Below are 19,183 nucleotides of genomic sequence, written 5' to 3' on the forward strand. Positions count from 1 at the left end.
TCTGTTCTTCTTTGCAAACCGAGAGGAGATTTCCCTCCCACAAGCCCCGCTGGGTTGGGTTACAGATCAGGAAAGGAGGGAAAAAGCTGTGAAAGACTAGCTGAGCCTAGGCCAGTTTGGGTTCGGCTCAAACAATCCTGTCCTGCTTGGGAGCCATTTCTCCACTTGCTATTCCAGGCTCAGCTCAGCTCAGCCAAGAAGCACCAAACTGCACCGATACTTGTTCCTCTCCCTTGTCCGGATCCCGCCGGGTGCAGAGCCTGAGTTTCTCTGTGGCTCCGCAAGGCTGGATGGGACCTCCACACCAAAGCGAAGCTGAAGCACCCAGCCCTCCTCCTCGCCTTTTCCTACGGGTCGTGGGCAACACGGCTCCTGTTTCTCAGACACGGGTCCCACCGGGCATTAGGAAGCTTTATTGCACACATCCTTGGCAGGTGGGCATCCCCCACGTGCCACATGCCTCAGGCCCAAATGGCGCCCCATCCCTGGGGAAGGTACGGGAGCGCCCCCGACACTGCAAAGGGCAGGTCAGAGCAATAAGCATGAGAGGGGGAGAAGGGGGTGCCAAATGGGCATGAAGTGGGGCCAGAGTGACAGGCCGGAACAGCCACAAAGCTGCTGCCTCCGCAACTGAGGCCACCGCTGTAAAGGGCTGCCTCCTGCCGGCTCGGCTGCCAGCCAAGGCGCCTCGAGACTCAGTGCAGCTCTGCAAGGTAGAGGTTTCCACCCGCACCAGCGACGGCCACGGGCTGCCCTCTGGAAGCTGACGCCACCACGTGCACCGGCTTGTTGGACAGCAGGACCTCCCCGATCACCTGTGAGCATCAAGGCAAAACCAAGAGGGGCTGCGGAGGGAGATCCTGGCTGCGACCGGCAGCCACCCCTGCACTAGCTGCTCCTGAGACTCTTCCCCTCCCCCCGCACGCCCCTTACCTGGCCTGTTCCAGTGTGGATAATCCCCGCCCCACTGGTGCCGCTGCCCCCGGCCACCACCACATCCTCAGTGCAGAACTGGGCTGAGTAGAGAAATTCTCCCTGGGTGGGGTTGCCAGGAAAGGGCACGTTTTGCCACAGCCTGGACATCCGCAGGTCCCAGAGTTGCAGAGCATTGCGAGGCACCCAGGAGGCAGTCAGGATATGTTCTCCCTATTTGGGGGGGGGGGAGGCAAATGTGCGACCTCACTGTCCTCTCTCTTTGGCACAAGATTTGCTTCCGTTTGGAGTAATTGGTGGAGCGCTGAACCCAAAGACTCGTAGCCTACAGTTGAAGCTTTGAAGTCATTTGCATCCGATGCCTCGCCTGGAAGCCCAAGGGGTGGGGGAGGAGGGGACTCCCATGCGCTGCCCTTTTGGGTCTCTCCATCTGCTGCAGAGATCAGTCTGCACCTGGCGCAGGCGTGTCTCCCTCTGGGAATGCTCAGAGGATGCCACTGCCAGCGCCGAAGCCCACATCCTGCTTGACCCGAGGCTTCACCTTGCCATCTGCTGAGCCTGGAGGATCTGGGTTTGGAGGGCAGCCCCAGGCCTTGGGGAAGCAGGAAAGAGAGGGCCCCCCACTCACTCCATTTGGCCCGCAGGATCGCATCCTTTTCTCTTGCGAAGGTGGAAATCCCCTCCCCCCCACCCCACGCCTCAGACGGGACGCACCTTGACGTCGATCCCAGGACCGCAGATGTGGGGCCCGTTGATCACGCTCTGCGCCCCTTTGGGCACGCGCTTGTCCCAAACCTGGCAGAGGACAGGCAGCCAATCTCAGAGCCGGGCGCCGGCGGTGCGGGGGGGCGCGGGAGGGTCAGCGCGCCCGGGGGGGGGCGACACTTGCCTTGACGGAGTTGTCCCAGCCGCCGGTCAGGAAGAGGTGCAACTCGGTGGGGTGGAAGCGCAGCGCGAAGATCCGCCGGGAGTGGCCGCTGAAGGGCGTGAATTCGTCCCCGGCCATGAAGTCGGGCGCGCGCACCACGTGGACTAGCTGCGAAGAAGAGAGGAGGAGGAGGAGGAGGAGGAGGAGGAGGAGGGGAGCGCGGGAGGCGAGGGCGCGCTCGGGGATGGGGCGGGAGGCCGGGGCGTGGCTCACCTGGTGGGTGTGGCTGTCGTAGAGGCGGATGTGCCGGTCTTTGCCGGCCGTGGCGAAGGCGCTGCCGTCACGGCAGAAGTCCAGCGCGTGGATCTCGTTCTCCTCCTCTGCGGGGCCGGGAGGGGGGAGTCAGCAGCCCCGCCCGCTGGCTGCCGACCCACCGCTCAGAGAGGCCGCGGCGCTCCCTGCGGGGCCGGGAGTGGGGTGTCCGCAGCCCCGAGCGAAGGGCCCGCCCTGCGCCCGCCCGCCCGCCAGCTGACCCACCGCTCAGAGAGGCCGCGGCGCCCCCCGCGCGCAGGTCGTAGAGGACGACGACCCCATCGGCTCCGGCGGCCAGCAGCAGCCCGGGCTTAGCGCGATGGAAGCCGAGTGCGGTGACGGCCTGCCGCGGGCGCCGGCCCGGACGCAGGCAGGGTCCCGGCGCGCCCGTCCCGGCGTCCACCAGCTGCGGGGAGAGCGGCGTGAACTCGGGGGGCGGCGGCGGCAGCCCTCGCTCAAAGCGCCCGGCGCCCGCCGCCCGGCCCCCGCTACCTGCACGGCGCCGTCGCCGAAGCCCGCGGCCAGCTGCGCGCCGCTCGCGCCGAAGCAGAGGCTGTAGACGCCGTGCGCCTCCCTGCCCAGCGGCACTCTGCGCGCCGTCGCCGCCGCCGCCGCCATGCTCCCGGCCGGGCGTCCAGCGGTCGCCCCGGCAACGGCCGCTCCGTTGGCGCCGCGGGACCAGCCGCACGCGGATCGCCGCCTGCCGGGACGCGCCTCCTGCAGCCCGCAGAGCTCCGACTGGCTTCGCGGCGGGCCTCGGAGCCTCCGGCTGCCGCCCACCTGGCCCGGGATGCTCCGGTGGCCTCGATCATACGAAATGTGCTGGGAGAAGACCGGGGGTGCAGGGTAGGCGAGGGGGGGGTGTCACCCGCCAGAGAGAGTTGCTATTTCAGTTCAGTCATAACAGACCTGGAAGGGACTTTGGAGGTCTTCTAGTCCAGCCCCCCCCCCCCGCTCAAGCAGGAGACCCTCTACCATGTCAGACGGGACTGTCTAGTCTGCTTAAAAACCTCCAGTGGTGGAGCACCCACGATTTCTAGTGGCAAGCTATTCCCCTGTTTAATTGTTTCTCCTTATTTCCAGATTGCTTCTCTCCTTGATTAGTTTCCATCCATTGTTCCTTGTCCTGCCTTCTGCTGCCCTCCTCTGTGTGGCAACCTCTGAAATACTGGAATGCTGCTGTCATTGGTCACCCTGTACTTCATACGTTTTTGTCTCCAGGCCTTTGATCATCTTAGTTGCTCTTCTCTGCACTTTTTCCAAGGTCTCAGCATCTTTTTTGTAATGTGGTGAACAAAACTGAATGCAGTATTCCAGGTGTGGCCTTGGTACTAATACGTCACTCGATTTTGATTCTATGCCTCTGTTTATACAGCCAAGGATTGTATTAGCTTCTTTTGGCTGTTGCCGCACACGGCTGGCTCATATTTAAGTGATCGTCTAGTACAGACATGTCAAACACAAGGCCCGGGGGCCGGATCCGGCCCACAAAGTGGTTTCATGTGGCCCGCGAAGCCATCCTGGAAACAGTGAGGGAATGGCCCCCACTGCCTTGGCCCTGGCCCAGAGACCCTCCTTCTGCCAGAGACCCTCAGATCTGTCCCACTCCTGCCCGGGCCCCCATAGGCACCCTTGATGCCAACGATGTAGAGCTGGCCACGCCCACTCAGTAGGCCACACCCTCTAGCCACGCCCATCCAGTAGGCCACACCCACCCGGCCCCCTGAGGGCAACCGCAATTCTGATGCGGCCCTCAGGGAAATTGAGTTTGACACCCCTGGTCTAGTAGGACTCCAAGGTCCCTCTCCCAGTTACTGTTTTACTGCATGTATCAGCCAGCCACTCATGCGGCCCAGTTAAGAACAGGCCATGGACTGGTAGTGGGCTGCGGCCCACAGTTTGGGGACCACTGCGCTAGAGGCTGCCCTGATGAGGCCCAGCCTCTTCCACAGAGCGACATGATGGCAAGGCTTGTCTTTTTTCTGCTTCTGTCACCTCTGTACTTTTCTGAGTCTGCCTGGAATCCCCACATCCATCCTGAGCACGCAAGGAGGCTCACAGCCCCCCCCCCCCACTGCCCTGCCGGTGGCTCCACCCAGCCTTCCAAGGGGTCTTCCTTACGCCTCGGTCCCAGAGATTCCATAGAAGAGAATGACATCCTGGCAGCCACGCACAGCTTCACCGAGTCCTTCCACATGTTGCAAACAGCAGGACGTCAGGAAACCATGATGGACTCAAAAAGAGAGCCAATAACCTTGATGAGCAGGTGACTGTCCCATCTTAGCAGGCCTTTTCCAAACAGGATTAGGAGCTTAATGCTAAAATCTGTGGAATGGAAAGCAATACAATAAGTCCAGAGCCTATTGTGGTGAATAAAGGTGCCCCCCAGCTCCCCAATACATCTGTAAGTTGCGTTCAGTATCTCTGGGATGGGTGGTGAACATCTAAAAGTGTAAGAAAATATTCACAGCAGGCTGAAGTCACCTTGGGTGAAAATTCAGTCTGGGATTTTTGGCCCAGTAAACCAACTTGTTTTCATTCACTGACCATATCTCGGAAAGAATATGGCTGGCAGGCTGATCTAGTAAGAAGAGATCAACAATGTCTCGCAGATGGATTCATCCAAAATATTCTGATGTCACGCTGTACTTTCTACCATGTCGGCTTTTTCCTTTGGCTTGCGGTTGCCTTTTGGGGTGGGGGCTGAAAGCACACAAGCCGTGTTCTGCTGTTGCTCATGGCCATCAGAGCTTTGCTGGGGTGGTGGATAATTGATGGCATGCAAATAAAAACATGTATCTTCAATATGCTTTGATTGCTTTAGGCAGATAGGTTTTGGAAACAACACTATATCTGTGTGCCAAGGTGTTGTTGATATTCTGCATCTCCCATTGAAAGGCGGCACAAACATGCATCCGAGACTCTGTGCAAAGCACTGACCGCCTGGACAGCTACAGGGGGAGTTGCTACAGGGGGAGTTATGACGGAAACGAGGAGGATGAGAAAACGAGGAGGAAGAAAAGGTTGTGATTGTAAACTCCGTGCAGATGTGCTGGAAGGAATGTGCCCAAAGGAGCATTTGGCCAGCTAGTATTTTGCAAAATGCAGCAATTTAGGGGAAGCTGATTTAAGGCAACAAAACCCTCTTTTTCTTTTCCTTTGATTAGCAAGAGTGGCTGCCTTCAAAACACAAGGAGAAAAATAGCTCAATACACAGAGTAGAGGGAACAAACAAGATCTAAACTCTTAATGATCCAGAAGGCAAGTGTAAAGACTAAACATGATCCATCAGAAAGTGATATGGATTCAGTTTTCAGCCAAGAAAATCAGGTGGATATTAACAACCAGGAAAATATCAACATAACCCCTCCCAAGTCAGAAAACTTCAAGCTACGAAGCTGAGGTCAAATGGGAGCAGCAGCTTCGATGCTTCTGAGGCTGCTGGGCTGAAGCGGAACAACGATTGCCCGGCTGCTGATGTGCCCAGAGGCCAAAGGGCAAAAGGCATCTAACGGCTGGAGGGACGGGGAGGGCCTCGTGTTACAGCCGAAGGAAAAGGGCCCCGGAGAAGGACGCTGCACTGCAACCCCCGGTTAGCCTCGGGCAGAGAAGGAGCCCCCTTCCCGAGCGGCGCATGCAGCTGGCTCCTCCTGCGGAGCCCGAGCGAGCTTCCTTTGCACCGGAGCCCGCGGCTGCCTCGTCCCGGCCTCTGGAGCGGCTGAGCCAGAAGCCGGTCCGTCCTCCGGGTCGCTGGAGGCAACCCCCCCCTCCCTCCGTCCCCGCAGGCGCCTGGACCCCCAGGAGGAGCCCTTGGGAGATTTGGCCTTCCAGGGCCGAACGACGAACCCTCCGGGCTTTGCCCCGTAACTGGTGACCGGCCGGGCTTCGGCTCGCCTTTCTAGCAACTCCGCGACCAGGGCCGCTTGTTGCGACCCCTCGGAGCAACGGCTGCCGCCCAACTCTGCGCGGGGGGCTTTGGCCGTTGCCCCCGCGGAAAGCCGGAGCCTCCTGGGCTCCCCGGTCTCGCCCTCTGCCGCCCACCCGCTTCCTTGCGCGGCGGGTCTCCGGGGCGCCTTTCCCGCCCTCGGGGTGGCCGCCCCTCCCCCCTCCCGGATAGACCCCCCCCCGTCCGGCAAGCCGGAAGCGGAGCCTGCCCCGTGGTGGGGGTCCCGTCCAAGCCTTCGCTCTCGGGCCGCGCCGGGCGGAGGGCCGCTTTCTGGCAGGCGCCGACGGCCGTATCCTTGCCTCTGCCGCCGCCCGCCTACCCCCCCCCCGCCTTCCAGCGGGAGGAGGCCCTTTCGGGTGGGGGGCAATTGCCAGGCCGGGGGGGGCGCCGCACAGGCTTCCTCGTCCGCCGACATCGCCCCCCCCATCCTTGAGGCGGGCTGGGCCTTCCTCGCCCGCAACTCCCGCGGCGGCGCCCGGGGGAAGCTCGGCCCTCCGCCCTCCCCGGGGGGGGGTCTAAAGAAGGCCTGCCCGCCGCCACCCGCAGCCCCGGAGCGCAGGGCCCGGCCTCTCCCGCCGGGCCAGGCCGGGGCGCTTTCTCTCGGGCCAGGCCGCTCCGGAGAAGGTGGGGCGGCGGCGGCAGCCGCTCCTCGGCCCGCAAGACAGACACACGCAGCCCGAGGCCCGGGACAGATTCACAAGGGAGGCCCGTTTCTTGGCCGCCCTTCGTCCGGGCGAAAGAAAAGCCTCGAGGCCCGGGCCCTCCTCCCTCCCAGGCTTTTCCCTCTGGACTGGCTGGGCTGGGTGGGGGGCGGCACCCGGCCCGGCCTGAAAACCCCCCTCACCACCCCCCTGTGCCACACAGGCCGCCTATATACAAATGCAGGCTTTTTAGTCCAAATCTTTGGAAGGTGAACGTGTGAGCGGCCTCCAGATGCACCCCTAGTTCAGACATGGGAGACGGGAAGGGTCTGTGTGTGGTGGGGGGGGGGGGCGTTCCTTGGTGCGCTCTGCGCTTGGTGGTTTTCCGGCAGACCTTTCACTGCCAAACTAGGTAACATCATCAGTGCTAGAAGGGAGTGGGGAGTTTGCTCTTATTTTTATAAATTAGAGTCCTAAGCACCAAGTTCAGAGAGTATCAAGGCCCCCACAGGTCAGTGCTGAGCTGCAAGTGTTCTCTTCTGTAGGGTCTGATGAGGCACAAGATCTCCTCTCAACGGCTCTCTGGACAATCCTCCTCGTTGAGCTGCCCCGGCCTTGACAAAAATACAGTCAGGTTGTTCTCTTGGCAGTTTGGAATTAACTGTCCCATGTGTGCAGTGGGGTTCACAAATCACTCTTTGATTTGGGGTTGGTGTAACGTGTGAACCCAGGCAATTCAACAAATCTTGAGCAAGCAAACCATGGTTTATGTAATGCTTAAACCTAATCTGTGCAGATAGAATTGTTTTGGAATTGTAGATTTGTATGGAAGAACCCCCAGATATGGTGAGACTGTAGCACCCAAAACTCCCAACAAGAATCCCCCTTAACTATTCAGGCCAAGAATCCTGGGAGTGGCCGTATAAACAGATTGGGATAGACCGGATAGAACAAACCTGAAGGTAGGAATCGCTGCATACAATGCCCGCATTCGTACCTCACGGTTTACTCTCTTGGGACAGATGGGGTGCTGACCTGCATCCAGTCTGGAGCTGCTAATCTTTGCACCCAGATGCTCCTCTTCCACCCCTCCAACATTTCTGGCATCCTCTATATCTGCCTTCATGGGTGACAATGCACTGAGAACAAAGTCAGCTCTTGACTTCTACTTTCCAGACAGCCACAATCTAAACTGTGTTCAGGAAACCATGAGTCCTGGAAGACAAAGACCTAGTGCTGTTGAGAAGTGCCCTGCCACCACCACTGCTCCTTCCAGGCAATCTCCACGGATCCTGGTGGTAGACATCCATCCTCCCCATTGGGACCACACCTGCCGCAAACTCTGTGAAGCCTTGGAAAACGTCTTCTGCTTAGCCTGCAGCCTGACAGGCCCACCCCGCATCCCTTCATTCAGCCTCTACGTGGTCCAGAACCAGCAGGAATGCCTGCTGCCCTTCGTGGTGAGTGCTCCCTCACACACACAAGCCCGTCTGCAGCTGAGTGAAATATCTGAAGGCCCCTGTTCTACTTTTTCCTTAGTGCTAGCTATTATTCTGCTTTTATATGACTTTCGGTCCCTTGGAGTCTGATTTATCTTGCTTGGGAGCTTTTGTAGGTTACATTTATGGATCTCTTAAGAGTTTAGTGTTTCCATATCCATGGTGGCTGGCAGTCCAAAGGCCTAAGATACTCGGGTTCCGCATTGGTGGCTACTTTTTGTTGTGGTAAAGCTCATACCATAAGCCCATCTTCTCACGTTTGGGTGTGATGCCATTCTTTGCCTGCTCCAATCTTCATTTGTACGTTAAACTTGGGCTTCCAGCTCTGGTTTATCAAGTACGCCCACTAAGCTACATTCTGTCCAGGTAAAGATGAGGAATGGTTTAATGTGGGGAGACAGAGAAAGGAGGAGAAGACAGGCTGGTAATGAAGATGCAAATTCTCCATCACACTACTCGCTTTAATATAGCCACCCAATGTATTTGATGAAGCAAGCTGCAAATCACAAAACCTGACATCTTTTGACAAAATGTGTTAGTCAGAAAGGGTGCTACCAGATTGTACCTCATTTTTGGTGACCGTAGACTGACATGGTTCTCCTAAGCAGTCTGGCTAAAGATTATTGTTAATTATGTCATTTTTCAGTCTTTATTAATCCATTCTGTAACTTTCACTTTTGAAGTCATTGGTGTTCTCTGAGCTTCTTTGTTAAGGAGACATTCCATCATCCACCTGACACTTGTCAGTGCAAAGGAGAGTGCAGTTTGCTCCCTGTTAATAATATACAGTAGCTTGCGCTGCCAGTGTTGCTGGGCGTGTGGCTTCCTCCATGGTAGTTCCTTGATAAGGGTGGCTTTTTTTTCTCCTTAGTCTGGAGTTAATCCCTTCTTATTTGGGTGTTGGCTGTTGGCGAGGTCTTTTTCTTTCTTAACTTTTTTATTGTCTCTTTCAATGTAAAACTGCCTTTTACAATTGACTGATAGTGATTTCGTCTATCCCAATGGTATTCAAGTGCTGCTCCAGATGTGTTGGAGTTATTATTATTTAAACTTGTCTGCCACCCGATTCTGAACACCTCTGGGTGGCTCACGGCAATAAGGCAAATAAATTACAGTGAAGCCAGTGAAAAGTGATAGAGTGCGAGCCAGCCAGGCTGGATGGAGTGAAGCAAGCGCTCTCGCCCTCCGCCTCGTCTGCCAGAGGTGTGGAGAAGAGCCGGGTTGCCAGGGCTGCTCTAACCAATAGCAGAGTGAGGACTGTCTGGATCCCAGGAGGAACCTCACGCCAGGAGGTGGGATTCGGCTTGGCTAAAATCAGGGTTATTATACCTCCGTAGCATCCCCCTTGTTTGACTCACGGAGACAAGCTCACTCCTGACGTTTAAATGCTTCAGTGCCGCCTTTCTTATTTTGTCCCTTCCTCCTTAACAAGGTGGAAAGCCCAATGTTCCACTAGTGGAGTTCTTGCATTGGTTTTCACTCCCCATCGTGTCGCATTTTCCCTGGTGCGTTATGACATCTAGTCCCTTTTAACTTTTTCTGATGTAAAACATAGTTTTCAGACAAACGTATTTAGTCCCAAACATGGGTGACCTCTTTCTGCTACATTTTACACTGATTTCAAAAGTAGTTCCACGTAACCAACATTTGAGCAACGTTTCTCAGATCCAGCCGAGGGGGGGGGGGTGTCGCACAGATGGTGGTGGAGGTGCCTTCTTCTCTGGGATATCTAGAAATAGGAAAGCGGTCTGTGCTTCTTTCCCCATTTTTCCCTCAGCAGGCTCTTAAAGGAGGCTTTGCTCGGCTGCAGAGCTGCTTTGGAGAGCTTGGGGCCTTGCCCAGAGAAGGGGTGTTCCAGCCCAAGGAAGACGCTGTGGTTCAAGCAGTGCTGGATGGACTGCAGCAGTTCAAACAGTACACTGGTCAAGGCATGGCCGGAGCCTGTCTGAGCAGCTCTTCTGTGGAGGTAAGAAGTGGGCGCGGCCAAAAGGCCGGAGGTCTAAGTGCATCTGAAGAGTGGCCCAAAGCGGAGACAAGGCAGAATTGCACAAGGGCCTTTCTTCATCTCATCAGCAGAATGCTGCCCTTGCCAGGATCCCCCATGGGGGTGTCACGAACAAACCCTGCTACTGTTCTTTGGGTAAAATCAGGTATAATGCTTTGGGCAACGGCATTCAGTTTATCTTTTGGACAAAAGTTTGCCAAGAGTTCTCCCAGTTTTGTGGATTTAGAGTTGGTTTCACAGTTCCACCCAATGGCTGCTCAGAAATGTTTCTGCATGTTTCTACAATGAATTTTTCTAGAAGAAAATAATTGTAATGGCCACCTCCACCTTTTGAAAGAGATGTATTTGTCACTGCGTGTTTTTTTTAGTTTTGCCAGCTTCGCTCATTTCTAATTGTACATGTCTTTCTGCTCTGCACCTGTGTATTATCTTACCATGTAACCATAGTGACTCCAGCTATGTCCAGCTATGTTTTGGTTTTAAAAAGTTTTGTGCGCATGCCTAGAAAAAGTTCTCACAGTTTTTCTTTTTTACTTTGTTCTTCTGCCTGATGAGAGAATGCAGTCGGTTTAGGTCTTTTGTTTTCTCATTAAAAGTTTTACTATAGAACATGCCTTGGATTTCTTTTCTTTGATATTGGCCATGCAAATGAACCACGGTCCATCCTCCTCTGGTCGGACTGTTAATTGTTCTGCGACAGTATTGTTATGTTTACAGGGCTTATAAGCTGCTCTAATCAGAACCAACCCTGAGCAGCATACAATCCCTTATCTGTAGGCTGCAATAGTAATAATTGTGCAGAATGATGTATATGTTACATCTTTCTTTACTGTATTTGGTACCTCAAGGGAAAAACACAGTCATGCAAACTCCTAACAGCCAGCTCTTGCCAAATGCACTCTTTCATGGGAAGGGGGGAAAGACAGAGAAGGCATGTAGCGCGGCTTGAGTGAGAGGACATAGGGGGCCTGCCCCTCTTGATCTGGTGGGGCAGACAGACGTTATTGGAATAAGGCATCCAGCAGAGGTTCATGTCCTAACTGTGAAGGGCTGTAAAGGTGCATTGAGTTGCATCCAGAAGCCAACCGGTCACCAGTGCAGCTCAGACCAGCAGGCGTGACGAGGACTGGGGAGCAGCCATCACGCCAGGCTCTGCTTGGGGCAGATCGCATGAGGAGAGTGAGTGTGCTGTCAATTAGGAATGAGATTCTACTACTAAGATTTTTCTTCCAGATTACAATCCTGACTAGCCAGCCCAGCAGAAAAATAGCCAACCAACTGGATGCTGGCTTGCAGGGTATTGACCTGGTTAGCCTCCACCAACTACAGGTGGTTGAGATTTCTCAGCGAGCAGTCCAGGAACCCTCCGGGGCAGGGTGGGGCAGAGATGAATCCAGCAGCAGTAGTGGTGAGTACAGCAGTTTATGCCTAGAAATTGGAAAATCTGACACCAGTTACACCTAACCCTGATAAGTGCATTCAGTCTACAGAACCTACCAGAAATGGAATCTGAGCACTAAAACCCATGACAATATCAGCCGTTCTCTGTCCCTTCTTGAAATCTCTCACCCTCCCAAAAAAGCAGACTGGCATTAAATTGGCTGTTCCCACTGCCAGAGCAAGTGGCAGAAGCTCCCACAGCCCCCAAACCTGGTCTTTCTTCTCTTGCCCACCGTTTCTTTCATTTTGTAACAACCTGTTGATGCAGAACCTGAAGCATGCCGCAATTGTTAGTACATTGCACCTGATCTAATAAAGGTACTTGCTCAATTTTTAATTTTGGAATTGATTCAGAATATTTTTTTTTCATTTTTGAAAGAGTGAATCTAAAAACTGGCTAAGGTGCTGATTGTTGCCATCAGCTGGATAGCAGTAGATTGTTGCCACCTGCTGAAATCATTTGTTCCGGCTTCATGCTGTGTCAACACCATTACTCCAGGATCCCATTAGTCCCTGCTAGCTCTGATCCTATTAGTCTGTACCAATAATCAGAATCTTTGGCACCCCTGTGCATAATACTGTTGCTCTCTTCAAGCCCCTCTGAATGCAAGGCCTCTTTGCATCTCATTTGACACAGGTCGGTCATCAGTGTAGGATCATACGGCTCACCAACTCTTGAGACCCATGACGGCCGCTTGAGAAAGGGGTCACCCTTCTCTGTGCGGCCACCTACCATGCAGCCACCCCCGGCTGAGCTTCGGCCTCTTCTTCCTCCCACTGCTACCGAGGCCTGCTCTGAATGCAGGCAGGCTGCAGGCTATCCCCATTTCGATCACGTGGTCACAAGGGCACTGCAACAGCTGTAACGTCCAGGACCAGCTGTAATTACCATTTCTTCAGCCCTGTCCTAACCCTTGATCTAGATTCTTGGTTCCGTTAATGGAGCCCAAGGGAGTCTTAGGGCCTGGTTGTTTTGGCGTGCCATGCCCTCTAGCTGTTCTGTACCAGCCTGCTACCGGCCCTGCAGAAAAGGCAACCCCTTTACAAACAGCAAGAGGCTGGAATTACGGCTGCCAAATTTATTACTACAAAAACAAACAAGACACGAACCAAGAAACAGGAGCTTTAAGAAACACTATCCGAGCGGTTGCCTTCAGCAAACCAGCCCTCCCCACACATTCCCCTTATATAGAGTTCAGGGCGTGGCTTCTCTCTGCCTCCTTCCGAGAAGCCCCATTGCCTTCCTCTGTTTACTCCTAATTGACTGCCTCCTGCGTCGGGCGTCCTTGAACAGGGCCAGCTGTGGGTCATCTTCATCCACACTGTCAGGCTCACACAGCTGGGTCTCCGTGGTGACCAAGTGGGAGGGGCCTGGCTGAGGGCTATCATCAGCAAGATCTTCAACCCCCTCAGCAAGGTCTTCAACACCCCCCTCCTCCTCTGAGTCGTCCGACCCAACTGCCGAACCCACAGGCTGACCCTGAATCACAACACTAGCACCGTCCAGCCTTATCTCCAGGATGTGAGGGGGAGGGGTCTGTAGACAGTTTCACAGCCCCCCTTTCTGGCTTGTGCAGTCTACAGTACGGAAGGCAGGCTGCTGGTAGTTGCTTTTTTCTGCAGTCCTAACTATCCCTTGAAGTCTGTACCTGCCCTCCTTGGTTGCTGTGCCAAACCGGACAGTTCCTGAGCTACAGACGACAGACTCAATAACTCCTCTGTAGAACTGGATCAGCAGCTCCTCGGACAGTCTGAGCTTTCTGCGTTGGCACAGGAAGAACATACTTTCTTCTGCCTTTTTAAAGATGTCCTATTTAATCTCATCTTCCCTTGCAGAGAGCACCGCAGTCTTGAACACGGAGGTTGATCTACACACTGTGGAGAACGATGTGGTGGCCTTAGAGGACTTTTTCAAAGCCTGGCTGCACGTCCACCACGCTCCCGATCAAGAGCACCTTCACCTCCTGCTGCCTGCCAGGACCCCCGGCTGCCGTGGGGCACCCAGCAGCGATGCAGGTAATCTCCCCTGGCCCTCAGGTGCTGACGGGGGCATCTGTGACACTTCGGTGCTGTTTCCTTGGCAAAGAGTCACAGTAAACGAAAGCAGCAAACCATAGAAGAGGCCAGCAAGAAATGGTGTTTTACCCTCCAGGATGATAAACGCACAAGGCGTTTTCTTGCTTGCGAGAGACTCGAGTGTTGTGTGTTCCTGGCTCAGGATATTTTTGTGCACTTCTGAGTCAGCGCATCTTTTGTCACAGAGAAGCTAGGAAAGGACTCCCTAAGGGCATAAGGGTGCCGTCTGCTCCCCTGACGGGCTGTCTCAGGAAGGGGAGACTTGGGAAATAGCCTCCCTCACAAAAGGCCGCATCCCGGCCAAGGTCCTCGTCTTTCTTTTTTCTGGCCAAATCAGGCTTGTCACATTTTTTTTTAACAAAAGTGGTGGGAACAGGCTGACTGCAACTATAGCTCAGGAAAGATGCCAAGTATACTAGTCTTTATCGAGTTGCAGGTGTTCTTTTTCAATTCATCTCCTTCCTTTTAGTTATGTATTTAATTTAGAAATAATCCATCCTCTCTCTGGAGTGGGATCCTCCTGCAAGGCTGAAAATCGGAAAGCAAATCCAGATTAAAGGAAGGACTTCTTCCTATCTTCGGAATTGGCTCAGGCCACCATTTTAAGCAGTTGGAAATGGGGCTTGGGCCACCCCTGGAACAAGATCAGGAAAGCCCTTTCAGATTCAGGGGCCGGCCACCTGGTTGACCCCTGTGGGAAACGAGGCTGGGCCACCGGCTGTGACTTTGGGCGGCGGGTTCTCGAGTCCGGGCATCCGCTCCTGCCTGCTCCCACCTTCTCCCACTGCAGCACAATGGGAAGCTGAGCCGCCCCCCCCCCATACACACCCCAGGCTCAGCTGGGCAAAGGAAACCCAGGGCTAAGGCGTTGCTGGACAAAGAGACAACAGGCCGGCCCGCCAGCTTCAGCGATGTGACCCTTTGGCCCTTTGCTCTGCTCTCCTGCCTCTGCAGCATGGCTGAAGTGTGATGTCCAGGAGAGATTTCTCAGCCCTGCCCAGCTTCCTGCCGCTTGTGAGGGTGGAACAGGAGGAACGGACAACGCTGCCAGTCCCTTCTGGATGGCACCCGGCCTGGCCCCGCGCAGACTGAGAATCCTCAGGTACCTGACTGGGTGAGGGTCGCTGTGACTCACTACACCTGCTTGCTGACAAGGACGTTTGACAATACTGCCGATGATGGCACGGTTAGAGCGGTGAACAGCGTCCCCCCCATTCGTGCAAATCTGGTGCAGGCACTCCGCAGTCATTTTGGCTTTGGCTGTGACAGACGGGATCCCTGCGTTGTGCGTCACACGCTTGGGGGCGAGGGGAGGGATTGGTGGTCAGAATATCAATTTCACGGGTAGCCTCAGAAGTATTCATAGATAGTATTCATAGATTCATAGAGCCTTGGTGGAGCAGTGGGCTAATGCCTCCTTAAGTAACACCAGCTGCCTGCAATTAGTGCAGGTTCGCATCCCACCAGGCTCAAGGTTGACTCAGCCTTCCATCCTTCCGAGGTAGGTAAAATGAGGACCCAGATTGTTGGGGGCAATTAAGCTGACTTTGTAATAATGCCGCTTGGGGGGGGGGTGTATGAAAGCCGTAATAAGCAGGCATATACATAGAATGAAGGCTACTGCTAAGCTTGTAAGCCGCCCTGAGTCTTCGGAGAAGGGCGGGATATAAATGGAATTAAAATAAAATAAAATAAATAGATGGATGGCAGACCTCTAGCCAGCCCAGGCTTGCGTCGGCCCCCCACCCCACCTGTCACCAGGAGAAGCTGCTCCAGAGCCAGCGCTCAGTGGCACATCAGAGCTATTTTTGGCAGTACCACTGTTTTCATAAATAATTCAGTTTTGGCTGGGAGTGGGACCTCCTCCTCCTCCTCCTAGAACAGGAGGAGCAGGAGGTCTCAGCCAGGGGACTCCTCCTTTGGCAAGTGTGGAGCAGCAGCTTTCCTCCTCTGGAAAGTGGGCTGCAAAGAGCGGCAGATCTTTTAACTCTGGGCTGGGAGATGGGCCGGCCTGCTTGATTCAGGGATCGGCATCCGGCGAAGGACTCTTCCTCACGGTTGCACCTTCCTCAAGTGCCAAGTTATCACCCTGGCGTAATTTTCAGTGCCGAGATAGCTGAACGGCAGTCTGCCTGTCTAACAAAGCAGTTCACACAATTGAAGAGCAGCACGTGGGAAATGTCTCAGCCCAAGCAGCCGAGCTCCCGCTTGCCTCTCTGACAAGGCAATCCCCTCTGCTGCACCCCAGGACCATCCATGAGCAGCATGTGGCGATGGCGCATGGGGCCTTCCCTCCTTCTCCCTTGCATTCACAGGCCCGTCACAACCTCTCTGCTCAGAGCAGGCCTGGGCAGGCAAGGGGAGGAGGCACCTGGCTAACAGGGCCCAGCCATCGCTCGGGATGCCTCAGTGACCAGCTGGACGGGAGCAAGCCGAGGCAGGGGAGCTCTCACCACGCGCCCTCCCTTCCCCCACCGAATGGCCAGCTGGCACCTGGGCAGAGATGGGTTCAGTGGCCTTTCTGGGACTCTGTCCCCAAAGGGAAAGTGGCAGAACTCTTGGCAGTTCCACCCCAGGGTCAAATATACCGGGTGGCAGCGCTAGAAAGTATTCCAGGAAGATTCTAGACGGCCGCTTGCCAAGGCAAAAGGGCACAGCCTTCCTCCCACGGAGAGCGTGGCCACGCGGTCCTTCCTGGCAGAAGCCGCGGTGCCCTCCTGGAACTTGACAGCCCTGCTTTTCAGCTGGTTGTCTGAAAGAGCACACAGTGTGTGTGCGCAGCAACCGGTCCAGTGGTGGTTCAAAAGGCTGGCCTGCCTGTGAGCAGGGGGAGCCCCCTCCAAGGACGGAATGGGCCACCTTGAGCTTTTCCCACATCTAAGCACTCTAGGTAATATTTATGGAAGAAATTGGGAAGCCTGGATCGGACCCACCAGTTCGGGCCTTGCATAACAGACTGTCCGGGTGCAGTCAAACTCTGCCCGTGGAGCAGCGCAGATGGAGATCCCCCCAAAGACCAACTGAAGACCAAGGAAAGCATGCTGAGGGGCCTTTGGAAGAAGCCCTCCCCACTGGTTGGACTGGAAGCAATTAAGCAGACATGCAAGAATCAGGAACTTTTGAGGTTTATTACAGAAAAGCTCTTTTGAAAAACTTGGAGCAGCCCCAACTCTTATTTTGCTGAAATTGGCATTCCAGTTCCTGCACTGCTTCCTCTTCCCCAAACGGGATGGTCCTCGCTTTAGGGCCGAACCGATTTCCATCCCAGCCGTAGATAAAGCTAAGGACACGCTAGGGGACAGGAAACCTAGCCTGCGTGGTCAGTCAGGGATGTCCGTTATGGGGTGGGGGTTTTGCCTCAGTGGATGTCCAGGCCTGGCCCAGACCAGGACGCTGGCTTTACAGCTCAGCCACGGGGAATGGGGGAGGAGGCTGTCTGCCCTCCATTTCCAAGCATTTGTGCACCAGTTGCACCATTTGGGGCTCTGCAGCTCTCCTTTCCTGCGACCCGCCTGCTCTTCCCCCCCCCCCCTCCTTCTCCTTTGCATCGTTCAGTTAACCAGCTCTGGAAGAGCAGGAAACCCACCCTCTCCACCGGCTGCTCCCCTCCCTGCTGGAAGCCGCCTTCACCCTGAATAAGAGAAGGGAGTAAACAAACCTCTGTGGATGAGCCTTCCCCCCCCCCCTGCTTTCATCCCACCCACCCTAAACCTGGCCAGCCATATTTGCAAGGCAAGGGACAGTCCTCACCTTCAGGAGAGGAAGCACCATCGCCAGGGTAGCAGCGTGCTCCGAAGGGGGGTCTGCACAAGCTCCTGCCCCCAGGCGGGGAGAGGGGTTGCAGCCTGCCTCTACTTTGACTCGTCTGGAGGCCATTTCCACCCATCTGCTTTCTTTCGCACCTTCCTGGATCTCCAGCCAGTAACCTGCGGGGGGGGGGGGGCATCATGATGTTCGTAAGAGCAGCAACTGCCTGCTTCCCACTGGCGAAACTTTCCTTTCGCAGGGCGCTGAAGGCTGATGGAGTCTGTGCGTCCCTGCTTTTTGGTCTCCCGCTAGTCCTGCGGCCCACAACCTGCTGGCGTCTGAGCTGGGACGAACTGGAGGCCAACCAGCAGAGATTCCAAGCCTTCTGCCACTGCCTGCGGGTGAGTGAGTCCCAAGGTGAGGGTCTGCAGCAGGACGGGCTGGGGGAAGGGCCGTCCCGCTGGCAGCTCTGAAGCCACCCAGCCTCTGGGGCAGATAGGAGAGCTCCACAGGTTCTCCGGCAGGCAGGCTGACTACTGCTGGCTGTGTGCCAGTGGCACCTCGCCCATCACTCCTCTTTGGCACGTGGCTGGCAAGGGAACTCGCAACACGACACCCAGGGCACCGGTTTTGTCTTCCAGGAGCGGAAGTGGCTGCTGCTTGCCAAGTACGAGGCCTGGGGAGGGCCAGACTTCAGCGGACGTCTCGCAGTAGGCACCTTCCAGGTCCTGCTGCCCTCGGACTCCTCCACCCTTCTGCTGCGCCCAGTGGTGGCCCGAGAGCTGCTTCTGCCTTGCAGCTTCCCTCCTCTCCCTGCTGACCTGCCAGAAGCGGCACTGGCTGAGGCGGAGGTAAACGAAGAGAACAGGGTACCCCTGCAGGGAGAGGGGCACCCCTGCCTTCCCCTGGGCACCTACTCGGCCTCTCCCGCTCTAGGGTGTCCTCAACGGCCTGGAGCTTGAGGCAAGCTACAATCCCCTGCTGGCAAATGGTCATTTGTACCAGGCCCTGAAGAGGGGACTGGGCCGCCTGCCCGCCTCCCGGGTCCAGCGCTGGGCACCAAGGCAGTGGCCCCGCCAGGTACCAAGGGGCATGGGGAAGGAGGGGACAAACGTGGGACCGCCAGCAAAGAAGCAACCCAGGAGGCAGGGCGGGCTCCAACATGGCTGCTAGGGAGGGCAAATGCAAACCGCCCCCCCCCCAACACCCGGGGCACCTTCCAGGATTTGGGATTGGCTCCGTTACTAACGAAGCAGGAAGGGCGGGAGCCCCCCCCCCCCCCGCAGTTGCCCCAGCAGTGATAGTGGTTCTTCCCCCACAGCAGGGGGGCCGCATGCATCCCAGCAGGGCCAGGGCCACTGTGGCCCCGCTGCAGGTGGGCCTTCCGCCGGCTGGCTCTGGCAGCCTCCCCCTTTCTCCGAGCCAAGGAAAGGCGGTCCTAGAGTCCAAGATGTAGCTGCCTTTGTCCACGCCTCTCGGCCACGGAGGAAGCAGCCTGCCTTCTTCACAGCCACAGGGCATCCTCTGCCAAAAGGACCAGAGCCCCCGGCTCCAGGCCGGCTTCTTTGGCAGCAACCCACACCTCCCCACGCCCAGACCAGGGGGCATGGGGAGGGGGGGTTGGATGTTCCCCGCAAGCCTTGGGCAGGAGCAGGGCCAGCCTGTGCCCAGCCTGGGCTCCATGGGGAAACGGGTGGGAGGGGAGGAGGGGCCTGT

General features: G+C 56.0%; 1 protein-coding gene across 1 annotated transcript; it reads left to right on the forward strand.

Moving 5' to 3' along the window:
- Positions 1-5,683: 5,683 nt before the first annotated feature.
- Positions 5,684-18,923, forward strand: M1AP (meiosis 1 associated protein; the record flags this gene model as incomplete). The annotated part of the gene is made up of 10 exons (XM_081332647.1): positions 5,684-5,705; positions 7,877-8,160; positions 9,980-10,165; positions 11,438-11,612; positions 13,481-13,660; positions 14,675-14,822; positions 17,727-17,868; positions 18,109-18,318; positions 18,404-18,547; positions 18,789-18,923. The coding sequence occupies exons 2-10, from the start codon at positions 7,909-7,911 to the stop codon at positions 18,921-18,923; spliced, it is 1,572 nt and encodes a 523-aa protein (XP_081188773.1). The 5' UTR covers positions 5,684-5,705; positions 7,877-7,908.
- Positions 18,924-19,183: the final 260 nt, after the last annotated feature.

Source organism: Vipera berus (assembly GCF_964194415.1).
Source record: "Vipera berus genome assembly, chromosome: 7".
Classification (NCBI taxonomy): domain Eukaryota; kingdom Metazoa; phylum Chordata; class Lepidosauria; order Squamata; family Viperidae; genus Vipera; species Vipera berus.